The sequence below is a fragment of the Rhinopithecus roxellana genome, chromosome 8 (assembly GCF_007565055.1).
Source record: "Rhinopithecus roxellana isolate Shanxi Qingling chromosome 8, ASM756505v1, whole genome shotgun sequence".
Classification (NCBI taxonomy): domain Eukaryota; kingdom Metazoa; phylum Chordata; class Mammalia; order Primates; family Cercopithecidae; genus Rhinopithecus; species Rhinopithecus roxellana.
The window spans coordinates 100,120,587-100,139,457 of record NC_044556.1 but is presented as its reverse complement, the minus strand read 5'-3'; the positions used below and the strand labels follow the sequence as shown (position 1 = coordinate 100,139,457).

Below are 18,871 nucleotides of genomic sequence, written 5' to 3'. Positions count from 1 at the left end.
ATGTGCCATATTTTCTTTATCCGGTCTACTGTTGATGGGTATTTAGGTTGATTTGCTATCGTGAATAGTGCTGTGATGAACATAAGCATGCGTTTGTCTTTATGGTAGAATGATTTATATTCCTTTGGGTATATACCCAATAATGGGATTGCTGGGTTGAATAGTAGTTCTGTTTTAAGTTCTTCGAGAAATTGCCAAATTGCTTTCCACAATAACTGACCTAACTTATGTTCCCACCAGCATTGTATGAGTGTTCTCTTTTCTCCACAACCTCACCAGCATGTTTTTTTTTTTTCTTCCATTTTTAATAGCCATCCTGACTGATGTGAAATGGTATCTCATTGTGGTTTTTGATTTGCATTTCTCTAATGGTTAGTGATGTTGAGCATTTTTTCATATGTTTGTTGGTGCATGTATGTCTTCTTTTGAAAAGTGTCTGTTCGTGTCCTTTGGCCACTTTTTAATAGGGTCATTTGTCTTTTACTTATAAAGTTGAAGTTCATTATAGATTCTGTATATTAGACCTTTGTCAGATACATGGTTTGCAAGTATTTGCTCCCATTCTGTAAGCTGTCTGTTTTACTCTGTTGATAGTTTCCTTTGCTGTGCAGAAGCTCTTTAGTTTAAGTCCCATTTGTCAATTTTTGTTTTCATTGTGATTGCTTTTGGCATCCATGAAACCTTTGCCAGGGCCTATGTCCAGGATGGTATTTCTTAGGTTATATTCCAGATGGTTGTAGGTGTGCGGCTTTATTTCTGGGCTCTCTATTCTGTTCCCTTGGTCTCTCTGTCTGTTTTTGTACCAGCACCACGCTGTTTTAGTTACTATGGCCTTCTAGAGTAGTTTGAAGTCAAGTAATGATGCCACTAGCTTTGTTCTTTTTGTATAGGATTGCCTTGGCTATTCAGAGTCTTTTCTTGTTCCATATGGATTTTAAAATAGCTTTTTCTAATTCTTTGAAGAATGTCATTGGTAGTTTGGAATAGCATTGAATCTGTAAATTGCTTTGGACAGTATGGCTTTTTTTTTTTTTTTTTTTTTTTTGAGACGGAATCTCTCACCCAGGCTGGAGTGCAGTGGTGTGATCTTGGTGCACTGCAACCTCCACCTTCCAGGTTCAAGTGATTCTCCTACCTCAGCTCCCGAGTAGCTGGGACTACAGGCTCATGGCACCATGTCTAGCTAATTTTTTGTATTTTTAGTGGAGTCGGAGTTTCACTGTGTTAGCCAGGAAGGTCTCGATCGCCTGACTTTGTGATCTGCCTGCTTCGGCCTCCCTAAGTGCTGGGATTACAGGCATGAGCCACCACATCCAGCCTTTTTTTTTTTTTTGAGATGGAGTCTCACTGTGTCACCAGGCTGGAGTACAGTGGCATGATCTTGGCCCACTGCAGCCTCCTCCTCAAGTGATTCTCCTGCCTCAACCTCCTGAGTAGCTGGGAATATAGGCATGCACCCCCACGCCCAGCTAATTTTTGTATTATTAGTAGAGATGGGGTTTCACCACTTGGCAGGGATGGTCTTGATCTCTTGACCTTGTGATCCACCCGCCTCGGCCTCCCAAAGTGCTGGGATTACAGGCGTGAGCCACCATGCCTGGCCCCATTTTAACGATACTGTTTTTTTCTATTCATGAATGTGGAATGTTTCTCCATTTGTTTGTGTCATCTCTAATTTCTTTCAGCAGTGTTTTATAATTCTCATTGTAGAAATCTTTCACCTTCCTGGTTAGCTGTATTCCTAGATATTTTATTCTTTTTGTGACTGTTGTGAATGAGATTGTGTTCTTGGTTTGGCCCTCAGCTTGGGTGTTGTCGATATATAGAAATGCCACTGATTTGTGATTTTGTAGCCTAAGACTTTGCTGAAGTTATTTATCAGATCTAGGAGCTCCTGGGCTTTCTTGCTTTCTATGAAAAAGCCAAACCCATTCCCAACACTTCATATACTTTCTAGGAGCCCTTTTCCGCCAAATCTTTGCACAGATTCCTTCTTCTCATCAATGAAGTATCTGCTCAAATAGCCCGTCCTAAATAGCCTATCTAAAATGTTACCCTTTTTGTCACTCTGTAATCTCTTTCCTAGATAATTTCCTTCATAGCACAGTTTTATATCTGGAATTTTCTTATTTTTACCCATTATTTTCTGTCTCTTGTGCTAGGAAGTAGGCTTCATGAGGATATGGATATTGTGTTCACCACAGCATTTGAAGTACCTGACACAGTGCCTGGCCTGTTTAGTAGGGGGATCAAGAAATATTTGTTTAATGGATAAAAGAGGAAAATGGGCATTCAGACAGTAACACTTCAGCAGGGTGTTTGCTGGAATGGAAGCAAATCAGGAACATGAAAGCTAAGTTTACTAAGGGAAGCAGGTAGGGTGTTAGAGAAGTCTCCCCACAGAGGAAATAAAAACCTAGAGAATGAGTTGCAGTTTGGCAGATGGGAGGATGGGGATGGAGAACTGCCGAAACAGTGTATGTGAGGAAGACCTACTGGGAGCACAGAGACCAGTAGTTTTCAGGGGAAACCCTTACCAGCTAGATGTATTGGGACGGCTCATGTGTGGCGGAGGGACTTGAGCCTTTTCACAACCAGGACACCAGAAGGAATAGTCCGAATGTCCTGTCTTTACTTTCTTACTTCCTTTGACTCTTCAGCCTATTATAATTGGACTTGCACCCAAATCACTCCATTAAAACTGTGTTAGTTAAGGGGCATTCCAGTTGCTAAATGCTTTTCGGCCATCATGTCACACAGTGAAAGGGCAACAGCCTTGGCCCTGCTGACTCCTTTCTTTCCTGAACTGGTCTCCTCCTTGGTTTCTCTGGTTGTACTTCTCTTTTTTGGGGCTACTTTTCAGTAGAAGCCTTTTCAGGCGTTTCTTTAGCATTGCCCATCTTTAAGTCTTTAAAGTCCAGAGTTTCATTCTTGGTGGTCTCCTATTATTCTATATTCTCACCCTGGGAAAACTCACATATGTTCTTGCCTTCTACCCCAGTGACTCCCAAATCTTGTTATTTACTTCATATTTTTTTTTAAGTTCCAGATCTATATATTTACTGTCTACTAAAAAGCTGCCTTCATTAGGATAGCCCATAGACATCTCAGACTCAATATGTCTAAAAAGTGAATCCATCATCATTATCCCAACCTAATACCGCTTGTAAATTTCCTGTCTTGGTGAATACATTATCAGCTACCTACTTGCTGAAACCAGAAACCTGTGGGTCCTTTTAGATCTTTTTTTTTTTTTTTATCCCTTATGTACCACAGATAATCAACTGCAAATTATTTTAGTTCTATCTTACAGTTTCTCAACTATGTCTCCTTTCCCTTCTGTTGTTGGAGTACTTCAGAAAGTCATCATCTGTCTCATCTGGATTATTGTTTCCCTGCCTCTAACACTGCTTCCCCTTCCACCTAATTCCGTTCAGCAAATCTGATTGCGTCATCATGCCGACCCCCTCTCTCACTGATTGGTGTAAGGCAAGAACTCAAGCTTGAGTTGTTATTAAATCCTTTACTACCCATGTCCCAGGTGTCCCAGGTCTAGCTCTCTAGCTCCCATTCTACTTCCATACTTCTGACAATGTGACTGCTCCTTTTTCTGAACTCCTAAACTGAATGCTTATACCACCCCTGGATACTTACTTATACTACATGCTTTCTGCTGTTCTTTAACTGTTATGTGTATGTATTTTATGGACCAAATGAGGGGACCTTCTCCAGGGCTTGGACCATTTCCTCCAGAAAGGGTAAGACAGTATTTTTGTGGACATAGTGTGCAGTCAATAAATATTTATTGGATTACATTCACTAATAAGTCTTTCTCTCCTTATATATTATTTATTAATAATGTCAATTTCTCTTTAAAATTGTCTCTGAGTTTTACATTTAACTGCATGAAGGCTTCACATTTTTTTAGTAACTTTGTGGCACTGGTTTGCTAATTAATAGGACTTAACTTTTCATTTTCACCTAGCAAATCTGTTTCTTCATAGGTGAGGAATTCTTGCAATGTGCATGGTGGTAATAACAGCTATTTTTGGAAATATCAGCAAGAAGTGTGCTAAATACTGTCAAATACTCTTAGATTCTTCTATGATTAGAATGGCTTATAAACTTAAAAGTATCACAGCTTTAATTGGATTGAAGATAGGTTAATTTGTTTCTTAGCTTTTCAAATGCAGCCTTTCAAGAAAAAGGATTTTTTGGTCAGTTTAAGACAAGATATTAGGAATTAATGTATCTTATTGCCTTAGAACATGAAGGATTCTTTTGTTAACTGACACAGGCATTGACATGTAGAGAAGAACTCCTGACTCTTCTTCTGTCTCTCCTTCCACTGGTATGGAAGATACCTGTCCAAGAAGAAAAAGCAACAGGTATGCTTTTTCCCTTTATCATATCACTTGTGTTATCAAAATCTCATAGAAAAGTTACTTCTGCCTGAATGTTTGATTCTGATTCAGATTCAGAACAGTATATGTTATAGTGATTTATTATATACTAAATATGAAAAATTCTTTAGGCAAATACATTTTTCTTTTGATAATACAAAAACCATGGTGCTTCCTGAGGGAAGTACTTGAATGTACTGATGATTAGAAAATGTATGAAGAAGCAGAACACTTATCAGAAGGAGTGAATCTAGGTGTGTAGCATACATCAGAAAAATGGATAGTGAAAAGTTGGAAGTGAAAAATCTGAATAAAGCAATTAAAGTTTCTTTGCTTATTTTAAAGACTGCTTTCTATTACCAATATTCTTTAAGTGACTTTTGCAGTATTTATTTTAGCTTAGTTTTTCTAGTGTTGCCTTTAAAGGATAATTTTTATGTTATGTTATGTTATGTTATTATTTTAATTTTTAGACAGAGTCTCACTCTGTCACCCAGGTTGGAGTGCAGTGGAGTGATCTCGGCTCACTGCAACCTCAGCCTCCTGAGTTCAAGCAATACTTGTGCCTCAGCCTCCTGAGTAGATGGGATTACAGGAGTGCACCACCATGCCAGACTAATTTTCGCATTTTAGTACAGGTGGGGTTTCACCATGTTGGCCAGGCTGGTCTCAAACTCCTGACCTCAAGTAGTCTGCCCACCACAGCCTCCCAAAGTGCTGGGATTACAAGCATGAGCCACTGTGCCCAGCCTAAAGGATAAATTTAATATAATATTTTGTTTCAAGCTTGGGTAGAATTATTACACATAAGGTCAATAGATATTTTTAATTTATGATTTTGAAGAATTCATATGTCTATAAAGTACATGAAACTTTAAATGTTTCACTGGCGAGTTTTCCTCTTGACCCTTTCTTGTGACATGTGACTTGTGAGATGTTTGAAGATCTCTCAGGTTAAAAAAAAAATCTATTGTATTTTAATTCCTGTATTTTTAGTGAATTTCATGGAGGTTTTTTTAAGGAAGTATCTAAGGTCTTGTAATACTGTTTTTCTGCTTATTTATTGATTCGCTAACTCTCTGCTTTTATTTTTTTCTGAGTTTGCAGAATTCACACATTGTTAATCACTTAAGAAATCTGATTAAGGCTCTTTGGGGGAAGTTGTCTTCATTGTCTGCATCTTTTGCTTGGGTGGAATTTGTCAGACTCCTTTTAATTTCTCCTCTTCCCATCTGGTTTGCTTTCCCTGTCTCAGTAAAGCACAGATTTTTTATGTACAGATTTTAATTTACTCACTCTAAATTACAAATACTTTTTTATATAGCTCTTATTACATACTGCAAAGAGAAGGACTGATTTAATTATCTTTTTAGTTAAAAGGAGAATTCATTCATTTCCCCTAAGAAATAGTTACTGAGTGTTGACCGTATGCCAGGCCCTATCTAAGCACTGGGAATGAAATAACGATGTCTATACCTGGTGCCTAGTTTCTCAAATGCTGAAACATTTAAGAAATAATTTGAATAAAGAATTCTTTAAACCTCAGTTTTGGAGAGCATTTGGCATGTAGTATATGATTTTGAAATAATTTTAGGAAAATCTTAAAGTAATTAAGTTCTATCAGGTCTATGAATACTATTTTTGAGAATATAATACATCCTTATATCTTAATTAGGGGACTATGGGAGGAGATTTGTAAACAGTATGAACAACAGCACTAAATACCAGATAATCTACAGCATCTCTTATGTTGAAGTTAGAATATAATATATAGTTTTAAATCAGATTTACTTTCTTAACTTTGTTCTCTTTTGTTTGTTGTTGCTGTTTTGAGATAGAGTCTCACTCTGTCACCTGGGCTGGAGTGCAGTGGCACGATCTCATCTCACTGCAACCTCCGCCTCTCAGGTTCAAGTGATTCTCCTGCCTCAGCCTCCTAAGTAGCTGGGATTACCGGCAGGTGCCACCACATCTGGCTAATTTTTGTATTTTAGCTAGAGACAGGGTTTCACCACGTTGGCCAGGCTCATCTCAAACTCTTGACCTCAAGTGATCCGCCCGCCTCAGCCTCCAAAAGTGCTGGGATTACAGGCATGAGCCACCTCACCCAGCCTCTCTTTTGCTGTTTCAGAAATCAGTTTGTATCCTTTGAAGTAATGTCAGCTAGTGTTTAGAGTAAGGATAGGTGAGCCTCTGTTTTGTTGTTTTAAAAATCAATTTGTATCCTTTGAACTAATGTCAACTAGTGTTTAGAGTAAGGACAAGTGTGAGAGGAAGTAACCCAGAGATATGACATAAATGAAGGAAATCAGCCCTGCTGCAAAATACATTGAGGATAAACTCCTTTAGTGAGTGATAAATAAGAGGGCTGTCACCTTAAAATTGAGTTTTAAAACATATTGAGGCATTCTAAGTCTTCTTTCTTCATTCTGTTAGATTTTAATCTACCGCTCTCAGCTGATATAATCCTGACCAAAGAAAAGAACTCAAGCTCACAAAGATCCACTCAGGAAAAAGTACATTTAGAAGGAAGTGCCCTGTCTAGTCAGGTTTCTGCAAAAGTAAATGTTTTTCGAAAAAGCAGACGACAGCGTAAAATTACCCATCGCTATTCTATAAGAGATGCAAGAAAGACACAGCTGTCCACCTCAGATTCAGAAGCCAATTCAGATGAAAAAGGCATAGCAATGAATAAGCATAGAAGGCCCCATCTGCTGCAGCATTTTGTAACATCGTTTCCTAAAGAAGACCACCCTAAAGCTAAACTTGACCACTTAACAACCAAAGAAGAACAGACTCCTCCAGATACTATGGCTTTGGAAAATTCCAGAGAGATTATTCCAAGACAGGAGTCAAACACTGACATTTTAAGTGAGCCAGCTGCCTTGTCTGTTATCAGTAACATGAACAATTCTCCGTTTGACTTATGTCATGTTTTGTTATCTTTATTAGAAAAAGTTTGTAAGTTTGACATTACCTTGAATCATAATTCTCCTTTAGCAGCCAGTGTAGTGCCCACGCTAACTGAATTCCTAGCAGGCTTTGGGGACTGCTGTAGTCTGAGTGAGAACTTGGAGAGTCGAGTAGTTTCTGCAGGTTGGACCGAAGAACCAGTGGCTTTGATTCAAAGGATGCTCTTTCGAACAGTGTTGCATCTTCTGTCAGTAGATGTTAGTACTGCAGAGATGATGCCAGAAAATCTTAGGAAAAATTTAACTGAATTGCTTAGAGCAGCTTTAAAAATTAGAACATGCCTAGAAAAGCAGCCTGACCCTTTTGCACCAAGACAAAAGAAAACACTGCAGGAGGTTCAGGAAGATTTTGTGTTTTCAAAGTATCGTCATAGAGCCCTTCTTTTACCTGAGCTTTTGGAAGGAGTTCTTCGGATTCTGATCTGTTGTCTTCAGAGTGCAGCTTCAAATCCCTTCTACTTCAGTCAAGCTGTGGATTTGGTTCAAGAATTCATTCAGCATCGTGGATTTAATTTATTTGAAACAGCAGTTCTTCAAATGGAATGGCTGGTTTTAAGAGATGGAGTTCCTCCTGAGGCCTCAGAGCATTTGAAAGCCCTAATAAATAGTGTGATGAAAATAATGAGCACTGTCAAAAAAGTGAAATCAGAGCAACTTCATCATTCGATGTGTACAAGAAAAAGGCACAGACGATGTGAATATTCTCATTTTATGCATCATCACCGAGATCTCTCAGGTCTTCTGGTTTCAGCTTTTAAAAACCAGGTTTCCAAAAACCCATTTGAAGAGACTGCAGATGGAGATGTTTATTATCCTGAGCGGTGCTGTTGCATTGCGGTGTGTGCCCATCAGTGCTTGCGCTTACTACAGCAGGCTTCCTTGAGCAGCACTTGTGTCCAGATCCTCTCGGGTGTTCATAACATTGGAATATGCTGTTGTATGGATCCCAAATCTGTAATCATTCCTTTGCTCCATGCTTTTAAGTTGCCAGCACTGAAAAATTTTCAACAGCATATATTGAATATCCTTAACAAACTTATTTTGGATCAGTTAGGAGGAGCAGAGATATCACCAAAAATTAAAAAAGCAGCTTGTAATATTTGCACTGTTGACTCTGACCAACTAGCCCAGTTAGAAGAGACACTGCAGGGAAACTTACGTGATGCTGAACCCTCCTCAAGTTTATCCACTCCTTCTTATAGATTTCAAGGGATCCTGCCCAGCAGTGGATCTGAAGATTTGTTGTGGAAATGGGATGCTTTAAAGGTTTATCAGAACTTTGTTTTTGAAGAAGACAGATTACATAGTATACAGATTGCAAATCACATTTGCAGTTTAATCCAGAAAGGCAATATAGTTGTTCAGTGGAAGCTATATAATTACATATTTAATCCTGTGCTCCAAAGAGGAGTTGAATTCGCACATCATTGTCAACACCTAAGCATTACTTCAGCTCAGAGTCATGTATGTAGCCATCATAACCAGTGCTTGCCTCAGGACGTGCTTCAGATTTATGTAAAAACTCTGCCTATCCTGCTTAAATCCAGGTTTGTATGTGTTTGGGCGGCAGGGGCGGGTGGGGTGTGCATGTCTAGATCTTTTTCATTGGATGCTTTCAAGTGAGTGATGAAATGTATGCATTTAAACTTCTGACACTGATATCTCCAGGGCCTTGGCAGTAGTGTGATTATATTTACTGTTTATTCTTTCCTAGGATTTAATTTCAATTTGTCAACAAAAAATGTTCTCCTTCCACATCAGATTTGTTTTAACCATTTGTTTATGTATGTATGTATTTTTACTGAGCTGTTTACAGAGAAGAAGATAGAGCCATTGATTTTAATTTCTCAACAAAAGGAAAAGTTTTAGATATACTTCTGAGAAAAACATAGATGAAACACAGATATCCAAGAGCAGGGCAAGTTTAATTACTTTATATTTCTTTGATACAATATTATTGGCCATTGAAAATGTTTACAAAGATCATATTGGAATGTGAGAAAATGATTATACTATCTTATGGGTAAAATATAAACAATTAAAATAGTGTTAGGCTGGGCGCGGTGGCTCAAGCCTGTAATCCCAGCACTCTGGGAGGCCGAGACGGCGGATCACGAGGTCAGGAGATCGACACCATCCTAGCTAACCTGGTGAAACCCCGTCTCTACTAAAAAATACAAAAAACTAGCTGGGCGAGGTCGCGGGCGCCTGTAGTCCCAGCTACTCGGGAGGCTGAGGCAAGAGAATAGCATAAACCCGGGAGGCGGAGCTTGCAGTGAGCTGAGATCCGGCCACTGCACTCCAGGCTGGGTGACAGAATAAGACTCTGTCTCAAAAAAAAAAAAAAAAAAAAAAATACTGTTCACTTATTTACAACTACGTAAAATATGTAGTATATGTAAAATACATAAAATGATTATTGAGGCAGTGGCATTAATGGGATTGTTAATTTTAAAATATTAAATTTATATTTATAACCTCTGTAATATATGCAGAAAAATTAGAAAATATAGATAAGCAAAAATAAAATTAAAATTACTTTTAATCATATCAGTGAGTTTTCCAGACTTTGTGATTGCCAAATCTGATGCATTTAAAAATAATTTTATAAATCTTGCTTCTGATAGGTAGACTGGCCTTTCAAATTAATGCATATAGCATTTTAGAAACTTATACAAATATATCCTATCATTAATATCTTCATGTGTGGCATTTTTTGGTCCATCTTAGTACAACTACTTTAAAACTATTATTGACATTAAATCATTGCCTTACAGTCATTTAAAAATTTTTCTGACGTTTCGACATCGTTTAAATAGAACTGACTGATTAGAAAGTTTTGTAACTCTTTAGCATATTTGTGGACAACCTAGATCTTTGTGATGGGAGGGCTGAGAATCACCTAGCTGGCTTATGTTAAAGTTATTAGTAGGATTCCAATGATCTAGACACAAATCTCACCTGAGACAGAGCAGAAAACCTTTTATAGTATTTGTACTATTGACTCTGTGTAACTAGCCCAGTTAGAAGGGAAATTCATGTGATGCCGAACCTTCTGAAGATTTTCAGCTCTGTAGTGTGGTTCTTTCTTTTCATAAGGCATAGATTTAAAATAAACAAAAATTCCCAAATGAACCATCAGGCGGAAAAACTAATGAACAAACACATGCTTACCTGCCCTCAGAGTGTCTATCACGAGTGTGGTGGTGGCTGTGATGTTCAGAATTTATATAGAATTTGCCATTTGGAGAAAAATATTATTCCTTGAATTGCTTCATTTAATGTGTGGACAGGTAATCTTTTGTTTCTAGACACTGCTGGAGCCATATATACAAATGTTTGAAGAAGGATATCAGAGTAATTAGAAAGTAACTTGAGGTCCTGATTATATCTAACTTTAGCCTGATAATTGATGGATAAAATTAGGTAGTGGTTAGTATATCCCACATGCAATACCAATATATTAAATACTATATGTACCTATTTATAACTGATGTTTCTTTATTTAAAACTTTTTATATGCTTTTTTTCTTTCACAGGGTAATAAGAGATTTGTTTTTGGGTTGTAATGGAGTAAATCAAATAATCGAATTAAATTACTTAAATGGTATTCGAAGTCATTCTCTAAAAGCATTTGAAACTCTGATAATCAGCCTAGAGGAGCAACAGAAAGATGCCTCAGTTCCAGGTATTGATGGGATAGACAGTGAACAGAAGGAGTTGTCCTCTGTACATGTAGGTACTTCTTTTCATCATCAGCAAGCTTATTCAGATTCTCCTCAGAGTCTCAGCAGATTTTATGCTGGCCTCAAAGAAGCTTATCCAAAGAGGTGGAAGACTGTTAACCAGGATGTTCATATCAACACAATAAACCTGTTCCTCTGTGTGGCATTTTTATGCATAAGTAAAGAAGCAGAGTCTGATAGGGAGTTGGCCAATGACTCAGAAGATACTTCTGGCTATGACAGCACAGCCAGCGAGCCTTTAAGTCATATGCTGCCATGTTTATCTCTCGAGAGCCTTGCCTTGCCTTCTCCTGAACATATGCACCAAGCAGCAGACATTTGGTCTATGTGTCGTTGGATCTACATGTTGAGTTCAGTCTTCCAGAAACAGTTTTATAGGTTTGGTGGTTTCCAAGTATGCCATAAGTTAATATTTATGATAATACAGAAACTGTTCAGAAGTCACAAAGAGGAGCAAGGAAAAAAGGAGGGAGATACAACTGTAAATGAAAACCAGGATTTAAACAGAATTTCTCAACCTGAGATAACTATGAAGGAAGATTTATTATCTTTGACTATAAAAAGTGACCCCATACCGTCAGAACTAGGTAGTCTAAAAAAGAGTGCTGACAGTTTAGGTAAATTAGAGGTACAGCATATTTCTTCCATGAATGTGGAACAAATTTCAGCTAGTGAAGCTGCTCCCGAGGAAGCAAAGATACTTACAAGTCAAGAAAGTGAGACCTCACTTCAGAGTATACGACTTTTGGAAGCCCTTCTGGCCATTTGTCTTCATGGTGCCAGAACTAGTCAACAGAAGATGGAATTGGAGTTACCTTATCAGGTAATACTGTGTCCTTAGTTCAGCTGTTATGTAATATATATATATATAAATAGATATATTATGTAATATATATAATATATAATGTAATATATATTAGGTTTTATATATATTACGTTTTATATGTATATACACACACTTACACAGACATACACACACACACACACACAATTTTTAAGTGTCAGATGAAGAATAATGGATATTGTGTTTCAAAGTTGAAAGATCTAAATCTTTGTGTGATGCTGTTGGCTGCCCTGCCCAGATCTCCTTTACCAAACTGATCACCCATTCACCATCTGCACATCAGCACCCGTCTTCCAGGAATCGCCCTTGGCCGATGGGAGATGCCTCCCAGGGAGTTGCCCGGGAAGGATGCTCATAGCTAATGCTGATAGATGTGGCTCTAAGAAGTGGCGACAATCACTGTGGGGCACTTCAGGCTCCAGAGCTTCCCAGGAAATGAGGCTAGGACCAGACTTCTCCTAAAACCACATCTTTGTCCAGATTCTTCCCCTAACCTTTTCTGCTTTCCCTCACATTCTTACAAGTTTTCTCCTGAGATCATTTCTCTACTAAAAAGGAATCCAGGGGCCGGGCGCGGTGGCTCAAGCCTGTAATCCCAGCACTTTGGGAGGCCGAGACGGGTGGATCACGAGGTCAGGAGATCGAGACCATCCTGGTCTACACGGTGAAACCCCGTCTCTACTAAAAAATACAAAAAACTAGCCGGGCGAGATGGCGGGCGCCTGTAGTCCCAGCTACTCGGGAGGCTGAGGCAGGAGAATGGCGTAACCCCGGGAGGCGGAGCTTGCAGTGAGCCGAGATCGCGCCGCTGTACCCCAGCCTGGGCGACAGAGCGAGACTCCGTCTCAAAAAAAAAAAGGAATCCAGGGACTGGGAATATGGCAGACCTCTTCTGTCCTCACTAACTTACCCCTAACTGTTCAGCCAGCCAACAGGCTCTTCCTACTTCAGTTCCAGCCTCCATGTTGCCTTATCTCTAAAAAGTCCTGATGCTTCCACACTGAATTTCCACAATTGAAATTCACACGCTTTAACACAGTGCACAAATCTCTTCAGTCTTGCTTTGACTTCTTTGCTTAGCTTCATTTCTTGCCATTCTTTACCATGCTGCAATGAAAACCAAATAAGATGAACTAAGTATTTTATCAATAAAAATGTTATTAATTTTAACAGGATGTTTGTATAGAGCTAGATATTTATATAGTCATTTTACTTTCATATCAACTGCAAGTAAATGGATTAGCTTTATAGTTAGGTAAATATTTATTTTTTCATCATTTAGTTTTTTAAATAGTTATTAATATTCTTAGTCTCTTTTATTTTACCTTAGAACTTGTCTGTGGAAAATATATTATTTGAAATGAAGGACCATCTTTCCCAGTCAAAGGTGATTGAAACACAACTAGCAAAGCCTTTATTTGATGCCCTGCTTCGAGTTGCCCTCGGGAATTATTCAGCAGATTTTGAACATAGTGATGCTGTGACTGAGAAGGTATGAATAACAACATGTAGTTGTGTTCTTTGGGTATGACCAGCAGAGGTGGAAGTTGGGATGAGACTAGGATGCTGATCAATGTCATTAGAGCATATGGACTAGGACTTGGTCAGATGAGTTCAGTGGATCTTAACTCCACGTGATGGATATATGATGGGATGAACAGTATTTTGTCATTGCCCTGTCTTATACATAACAGGAGAGCAATATGATATGCTTTTCCTTATCTATTCTGGAAATTTACTGAGAATTACTTCCAGTTAAGACAAATATATTACTTGATTTGGTATATTTTACATATACTTGATAGTTTATTAAATGTTAATTCAGGGATGGTGATGATTTACCTATCCTATCTAGTTCTTTGGTGGTACAGCTAATATTTCCAGAACTCTCTACTCACATTAATTTTAAATCGTTCAACATAAAAATGACTAATATTTACATAGAAAATAGTAATCACAATGTTTTAGTTGTTTAATGTTTTTTCCTAAAACAACTATTTTAATTTTCTTTCCTAAAATTATATGGTGCGTAATTAGCTCATTTCCCTCTCATTTTATGTTTATTTTACCTTTAATTGCCATCTGTCCTTTATTTTTTATATAACTTCTCTTTTAATTCCTTGATCTAGCCATGTATATGATGTTTTATAAGGTTTTGAAATAACATTGTATGTTACTATTTGGCATAACTTAAAAACATGCTGAAATAGCTATTAATATGTTCATCATATTACTGAATTGATTAACTGTAAAATGTTAAAATACCTACTTTATTCTACCTTTTATTGTTGTTACAATGATGAAGTATTCTGAGCTTCTTTAGGTGAAAATGTTTTCTGAAATGAAGGTATTAGTGACATTTTTATAAGAAAAGGAAAATTTCTTTCTTACACAGGAAGTTAATACTGGAACTCTTGATTTCTGAGATGCTTGTTATGTAGCCAGTTGCATTCCGAGATATTTTAATTAATCCCTTTGAAAAAAATGTCTTGTCTGCTCTAGTACCTAATTTATGAGGCATTTATAAAAATCCTTATGAAAAAATCTTTATTATTAACAAATGTGCACAAATAATACATATTAGTATTAAATTGTATGAAGTAAAATTTCACCACATTGTGGTTTTTAGTCATTTCCTATTGTATAACTAGAATGAAATTTCTTACATATATTTATTTATTAATAAATAATAAATAAATGACCTACTTTGTTAGAACTTACTTTGTTAGAAACCCCCTTTTTTGAGGTATTAAGTTGTCTGAAAGCATCTGGGAAATTTTGCTGAGTGAATTTCATAATTTATAATGATTCATATTACTAAGTTTTTTTCTTTAAGAAAATATTGAAACTGTCCTTAACATGACTTTTGAATGATAAGTATTCTATAACTAAAAACAAGCAAATATTATAACTTTTACCTTTGAATTACACTGATTTATAGAGTCATCAATCTGCAAAAGAATTGTCATCCCAGCCTGGTGATTTTTCAGAAGAAGCTGAGGATTCTCAGTGTTGTAGTTTTAAGCTTTTAGTTGAAGAAGAAGGTTATGAAGCAGATAGTGAAAGCAATCCTGAAGATGGCAAAACCCAGGATGATGGTAAAATATAATTGAAGTGCTTGTGATTAGATCTGCAAGCCAGATCATTGAATAGCAAAATGGTTCATAATAATACCACTTTAGAATTTTGTATTGCCTTACAGTTTAACAAGTGTGTTGCATTATCATTTTATTGATCTTTCCAACAGTCTGGCATTCATACATGCAACAAAGTAATATAGTTTGTTATCACAAACATCGTCTGAGTGCCTAAGAACATGGAGTGAAGGACAACTTCCCCAGTTTCATGTATATTCTAGTGTGAAAGACAATAAATACTAGAAATAGATAATAAAATAGAAATAGATAACCTGGGTGATATTGTAATCGTAACTGGTTGGTAAAATTTATGAATTTCTTAACTATATCAACGTTTTATTAAGAGCACAGCAGTCTTAAAAGATCTTATAAGTCAATTTTTCCAAAATGCAATATTCAATAAAACAGGATTGTTTCTCAGTTATGAAGTCGGCAAAATCGATAATTCATCCAACCAATAGCCAAGCCTGCTATTTTCACAAAGATTTGGGTAGGCAAATTGAACTGCTCTGTGATTTAGGTATTTGGGGGGTCAGAAAGTTTGAATAGGTTTTTTTTTTTAAAGTTGTGTCCATGGGATGTGTTAAATCTGTATCATATGTCTGTAAAAATTCTTGTTTATTTGTAAAATTTGTAGTTCTACTGAAGATGAAAATTGCTTTTAAGGCAACTTATTAATCTTCAGAATACCCATATCATTGTCATAAGTTGTGTTGTAGGAAAAGATTGGAAAAGGTTTTGTAAGCATCCTCTGAATAGTACTTTTGCCACTAGATCTTCTAAATGATTAATAAAGTTTGAAATATTTAGTGTTTAGGGAATAAAAATAATCTTTTGTTTTTCTCTTTTCAGGGGTAGACTTAAAGTCTGAAACAGAAGGTTTCAGTGCATCAAGCAGTCCAAATGACTTACTCGAGAACCTCACTCAAGGGGAAATAATATATCCTGAGATTTGTATGCTGGAATTAAATTTGCTTTCTGCTAGTAAAGCCAAGCTTGATGTGCTTGCCCATGTATTTGAGAGTTTTTTGAGAATTATTAGGCAGAAAGAAAAGAATATTTTTCTGCTCATGCAACAGGTAAAAGATTCATTTAGTTAAATATGATCAATATTTATCAGACTCATCACCCAATAATATCTCCTTATGTATAACCCAACTTTTCTGAAAATTATTTGAGATGATTACTTATCTTTTCTGATACCTCAGGTGTGTTTTTACCTACAAGTGGTATTCCAAAATCTTCTAATTCCATAGTTTTTTTAAAGTAGCATAAAAAATTAATGACCTTTGCTAGCCAGTAGTAAAATCTCATCTATTTCTGAGAATGGGTAATATTTTTTTAAATGCATTTAATTTGAATATATGCTCACTGTTTTGAAAAATCAGAAAATTTAAAAACGGTATAAAAAGAAAATGAAAATTAGTATAATCCTACACATAGTAGTCTTTTTAGTCATTTTAAAATACATATATACATATATAGTAGATACCCTATCATATAATTTATTATGACATTACAGTTGTTTCATGCTTCTGTGAGGTAAGTAATTTAATTTTGTATTTTTTTTTGTAATCTTCAGGGAACTGTGAAAAATCTTTTAGGAGGGTTCTTGAGTATTTTAACACAGGCCGATTCTGATTTTCAAGGTAAGTTGAAACTGTTTGTTTTAAACAATAGCTCTGAAATTATTTTATGTAAAAAGTTGATAATAATAGCTTCTGGCTGGATGTGGTGGCTCATGCCTGTGATCTCAGCACTTTGGGAGGCTGAGGTGGTAGGCGGATCACTTGAGCCTGGGAGTTCAAGACCAGCCTGGGCAATATAGAGAGACCCCATCTATAAAAATCAGCCAGGTGTGGTGGCGCATGCCTGTGGTCCTAGCTACTCGGGAGGCTGAGGTGGGAGGATCACTTAGGCCCAGGAGGCCAAGGCTGCAGTGAGCCATGATCGTGCCACTGCACTCCAGTCTGGGTGACAGAGCAAGACCCTGTCTCAAAAAAAAAAGTCTTCTATTGGCATAGTGCTCTGTGATTTCAAAAAAGCGTCTTTATATGCATTATCCCATTTGTTCCTCAGATCAACACAATGAAATAGACAGAGTGCAAGTATGTTCATAGAGAGGAAAATCTAGATTCCAAGGGGTTGAGTTGTTCCGGATCATATACATAGAAGTGGCATTGTGGGGACTGTAACCCAGTCTAACGCCATGTTGTTGCCATATCTGATATTGATTACTCTGTACTTGGTATTTCCTCAGACATTTGAGGAAGTCATAATGAATGTATAATATGATTGCTAATCACAAGAAATCTACATTTTAATTGGAGAATTTAAGGCTAGCCTACATGAGACGTTAATTTTGGTTTGTGTGATGTTTTCTCATGATTAAATTCAGGTTATACATTTTTGGCAGGAATACTCAGAAGTGATATTGGGTCCTTCTGAGTGCATCAAATCAAAAGGATTTATGATATCTGGATCTTACTACTGGTGATGTTAACTTTGATCATGTGGTTAAGGAGGTGTTTGCCGTTTCTCTATTGTAAAGTTGCTATTATCCCTTTATAATTAATAAGTATCTTGTGGGAAGATAACTTGAGACTATGTAAATATACTTTTTCTCATTCTTTTATCCACTAATTTTAGTATTATGGAAAAATATGAAAGTATGATGATTCTTGACTGAGACAGTTAATTCTGTGGTATCTGCCAAATAGTGATTTTCTATTTCCATCATTCCTTCTGCATTTGTTCACTGAGATTGTACTGTAAGGAAAAGCTTTCTCTTCTCATTCATTTACTTATTTAGTATATGGGTGTATTTTTATTTATTACGCTAGGCACTTAGTGAACCCTTATGTTCTGAATATGTGTTTCCATTTTAACTCTGAGAAATTATGTTCCATTATTTAATAACAGCTTTATTGGGATAGAATTCCCATACCATAACTTTCACCTGTTTAAAGTGTAGAGTTCAGGGTTTTGTAGTAGGCAGTTTATTTACAGAGCTGTGCAACCATCACCACAATTAATTTTAGAACATTTTCATCACCTCCAAAAGAAACCCTGTACCCTTAAGCAGTCATTGCCTATTGCCTCTTAACCCTCCCCTACACGGATTCTTCTGCAATTACTCATCTACTTTCTCTTCTGGATTTTTTTCCATATACATGGAATATGTGGTCTTTTGTGACTGGTTTCTTTCACATAGCATGATGCTTTCAACCTTCATTCATGTGGTAGCATGTTTCAGCACTTTAGTTCTCTAATCATGTTTTAAATTTCTTACTTTGTATGGATTCGTTTTTTTCAGGTTTTTTTGTTTTTTATTTTTTTCTTGTAGACAGAGTTTTGCTCTTGTCGCCCAGGCTGGAGTGCAGTGGTGCGATCTCAGTTCACTGCAACCTCTGCCTCCCAGGTTAAGCAATTCTCCTTCAGTTTTTATTAATAGACTATTTTTTAGAACACCTTTAGATTTACAGAGAAATTGAACAGCTGTTATAGAGTTCCCTCATTACACCCTTCCTTGCCAGTTTGCCTTATTATTAACATCTAACTTTTTGTGATATATGTATTATGATTAATGAACTTATATTGATATGTTATTATTGACTAAAGTCCATAATTCAGATTTCTTAAATTTTTACATAATGTCCTTTTTCTGTTCAAAGATTTTATCCAGGATAATACTACATAATAGTTAGTTGTCATGTCTTCTTAGGTACCTCTTGACTGTAACAGTTTCTCAGACTTTCCTTGCTTTTGT

General features: G+C 36.7%; 1 protein-coding gene across 5 annotated transcripts in view; it reads left to right on the top strand.

The window, feature by feature from the left end:
* The window catches only part of LYST (lysosomal trafficking regulator), a 229,277-nt gene that overhangs the window by 79,068 nt on the left and 131,338 nt on the right, over window positions 1-18,871 (top strand). For all 5 annotated transcript variants that reach the window (XM_030937161.1, XM_030937164.1, XM_030937163.1 and 2 more), the window contains 7 exons: window positions 4,298-4,388; window positions 6,840-8,922; window positions 10,915-11,944; window positions 13,296-13,457; window positions 14,907-15,063; window positions 15,955-16,181; window positions 16,685-16,751. In XM_030937161.1, the coding sequence (XP_030793021.1) occupies window positions 4,298-4,388; window positions 6,840-8,922; window positions 10,915-11,944; window positions 13,296-13,457; window positions 14,907-15,063; window positions 15,955-16,181; window positions 16,685-16,751 (3,817 nt within the window). The remainder of the gene's footprint in view (window positions 1-4,297; window positions 4,389-6,839; window positions 8,923-10,914; window positions 11,945-13,295; window positions 13,458-14,906; window positions 15,064-15,954; window positions 16,182-16,684; window positions 16,752-18,871) is intronic.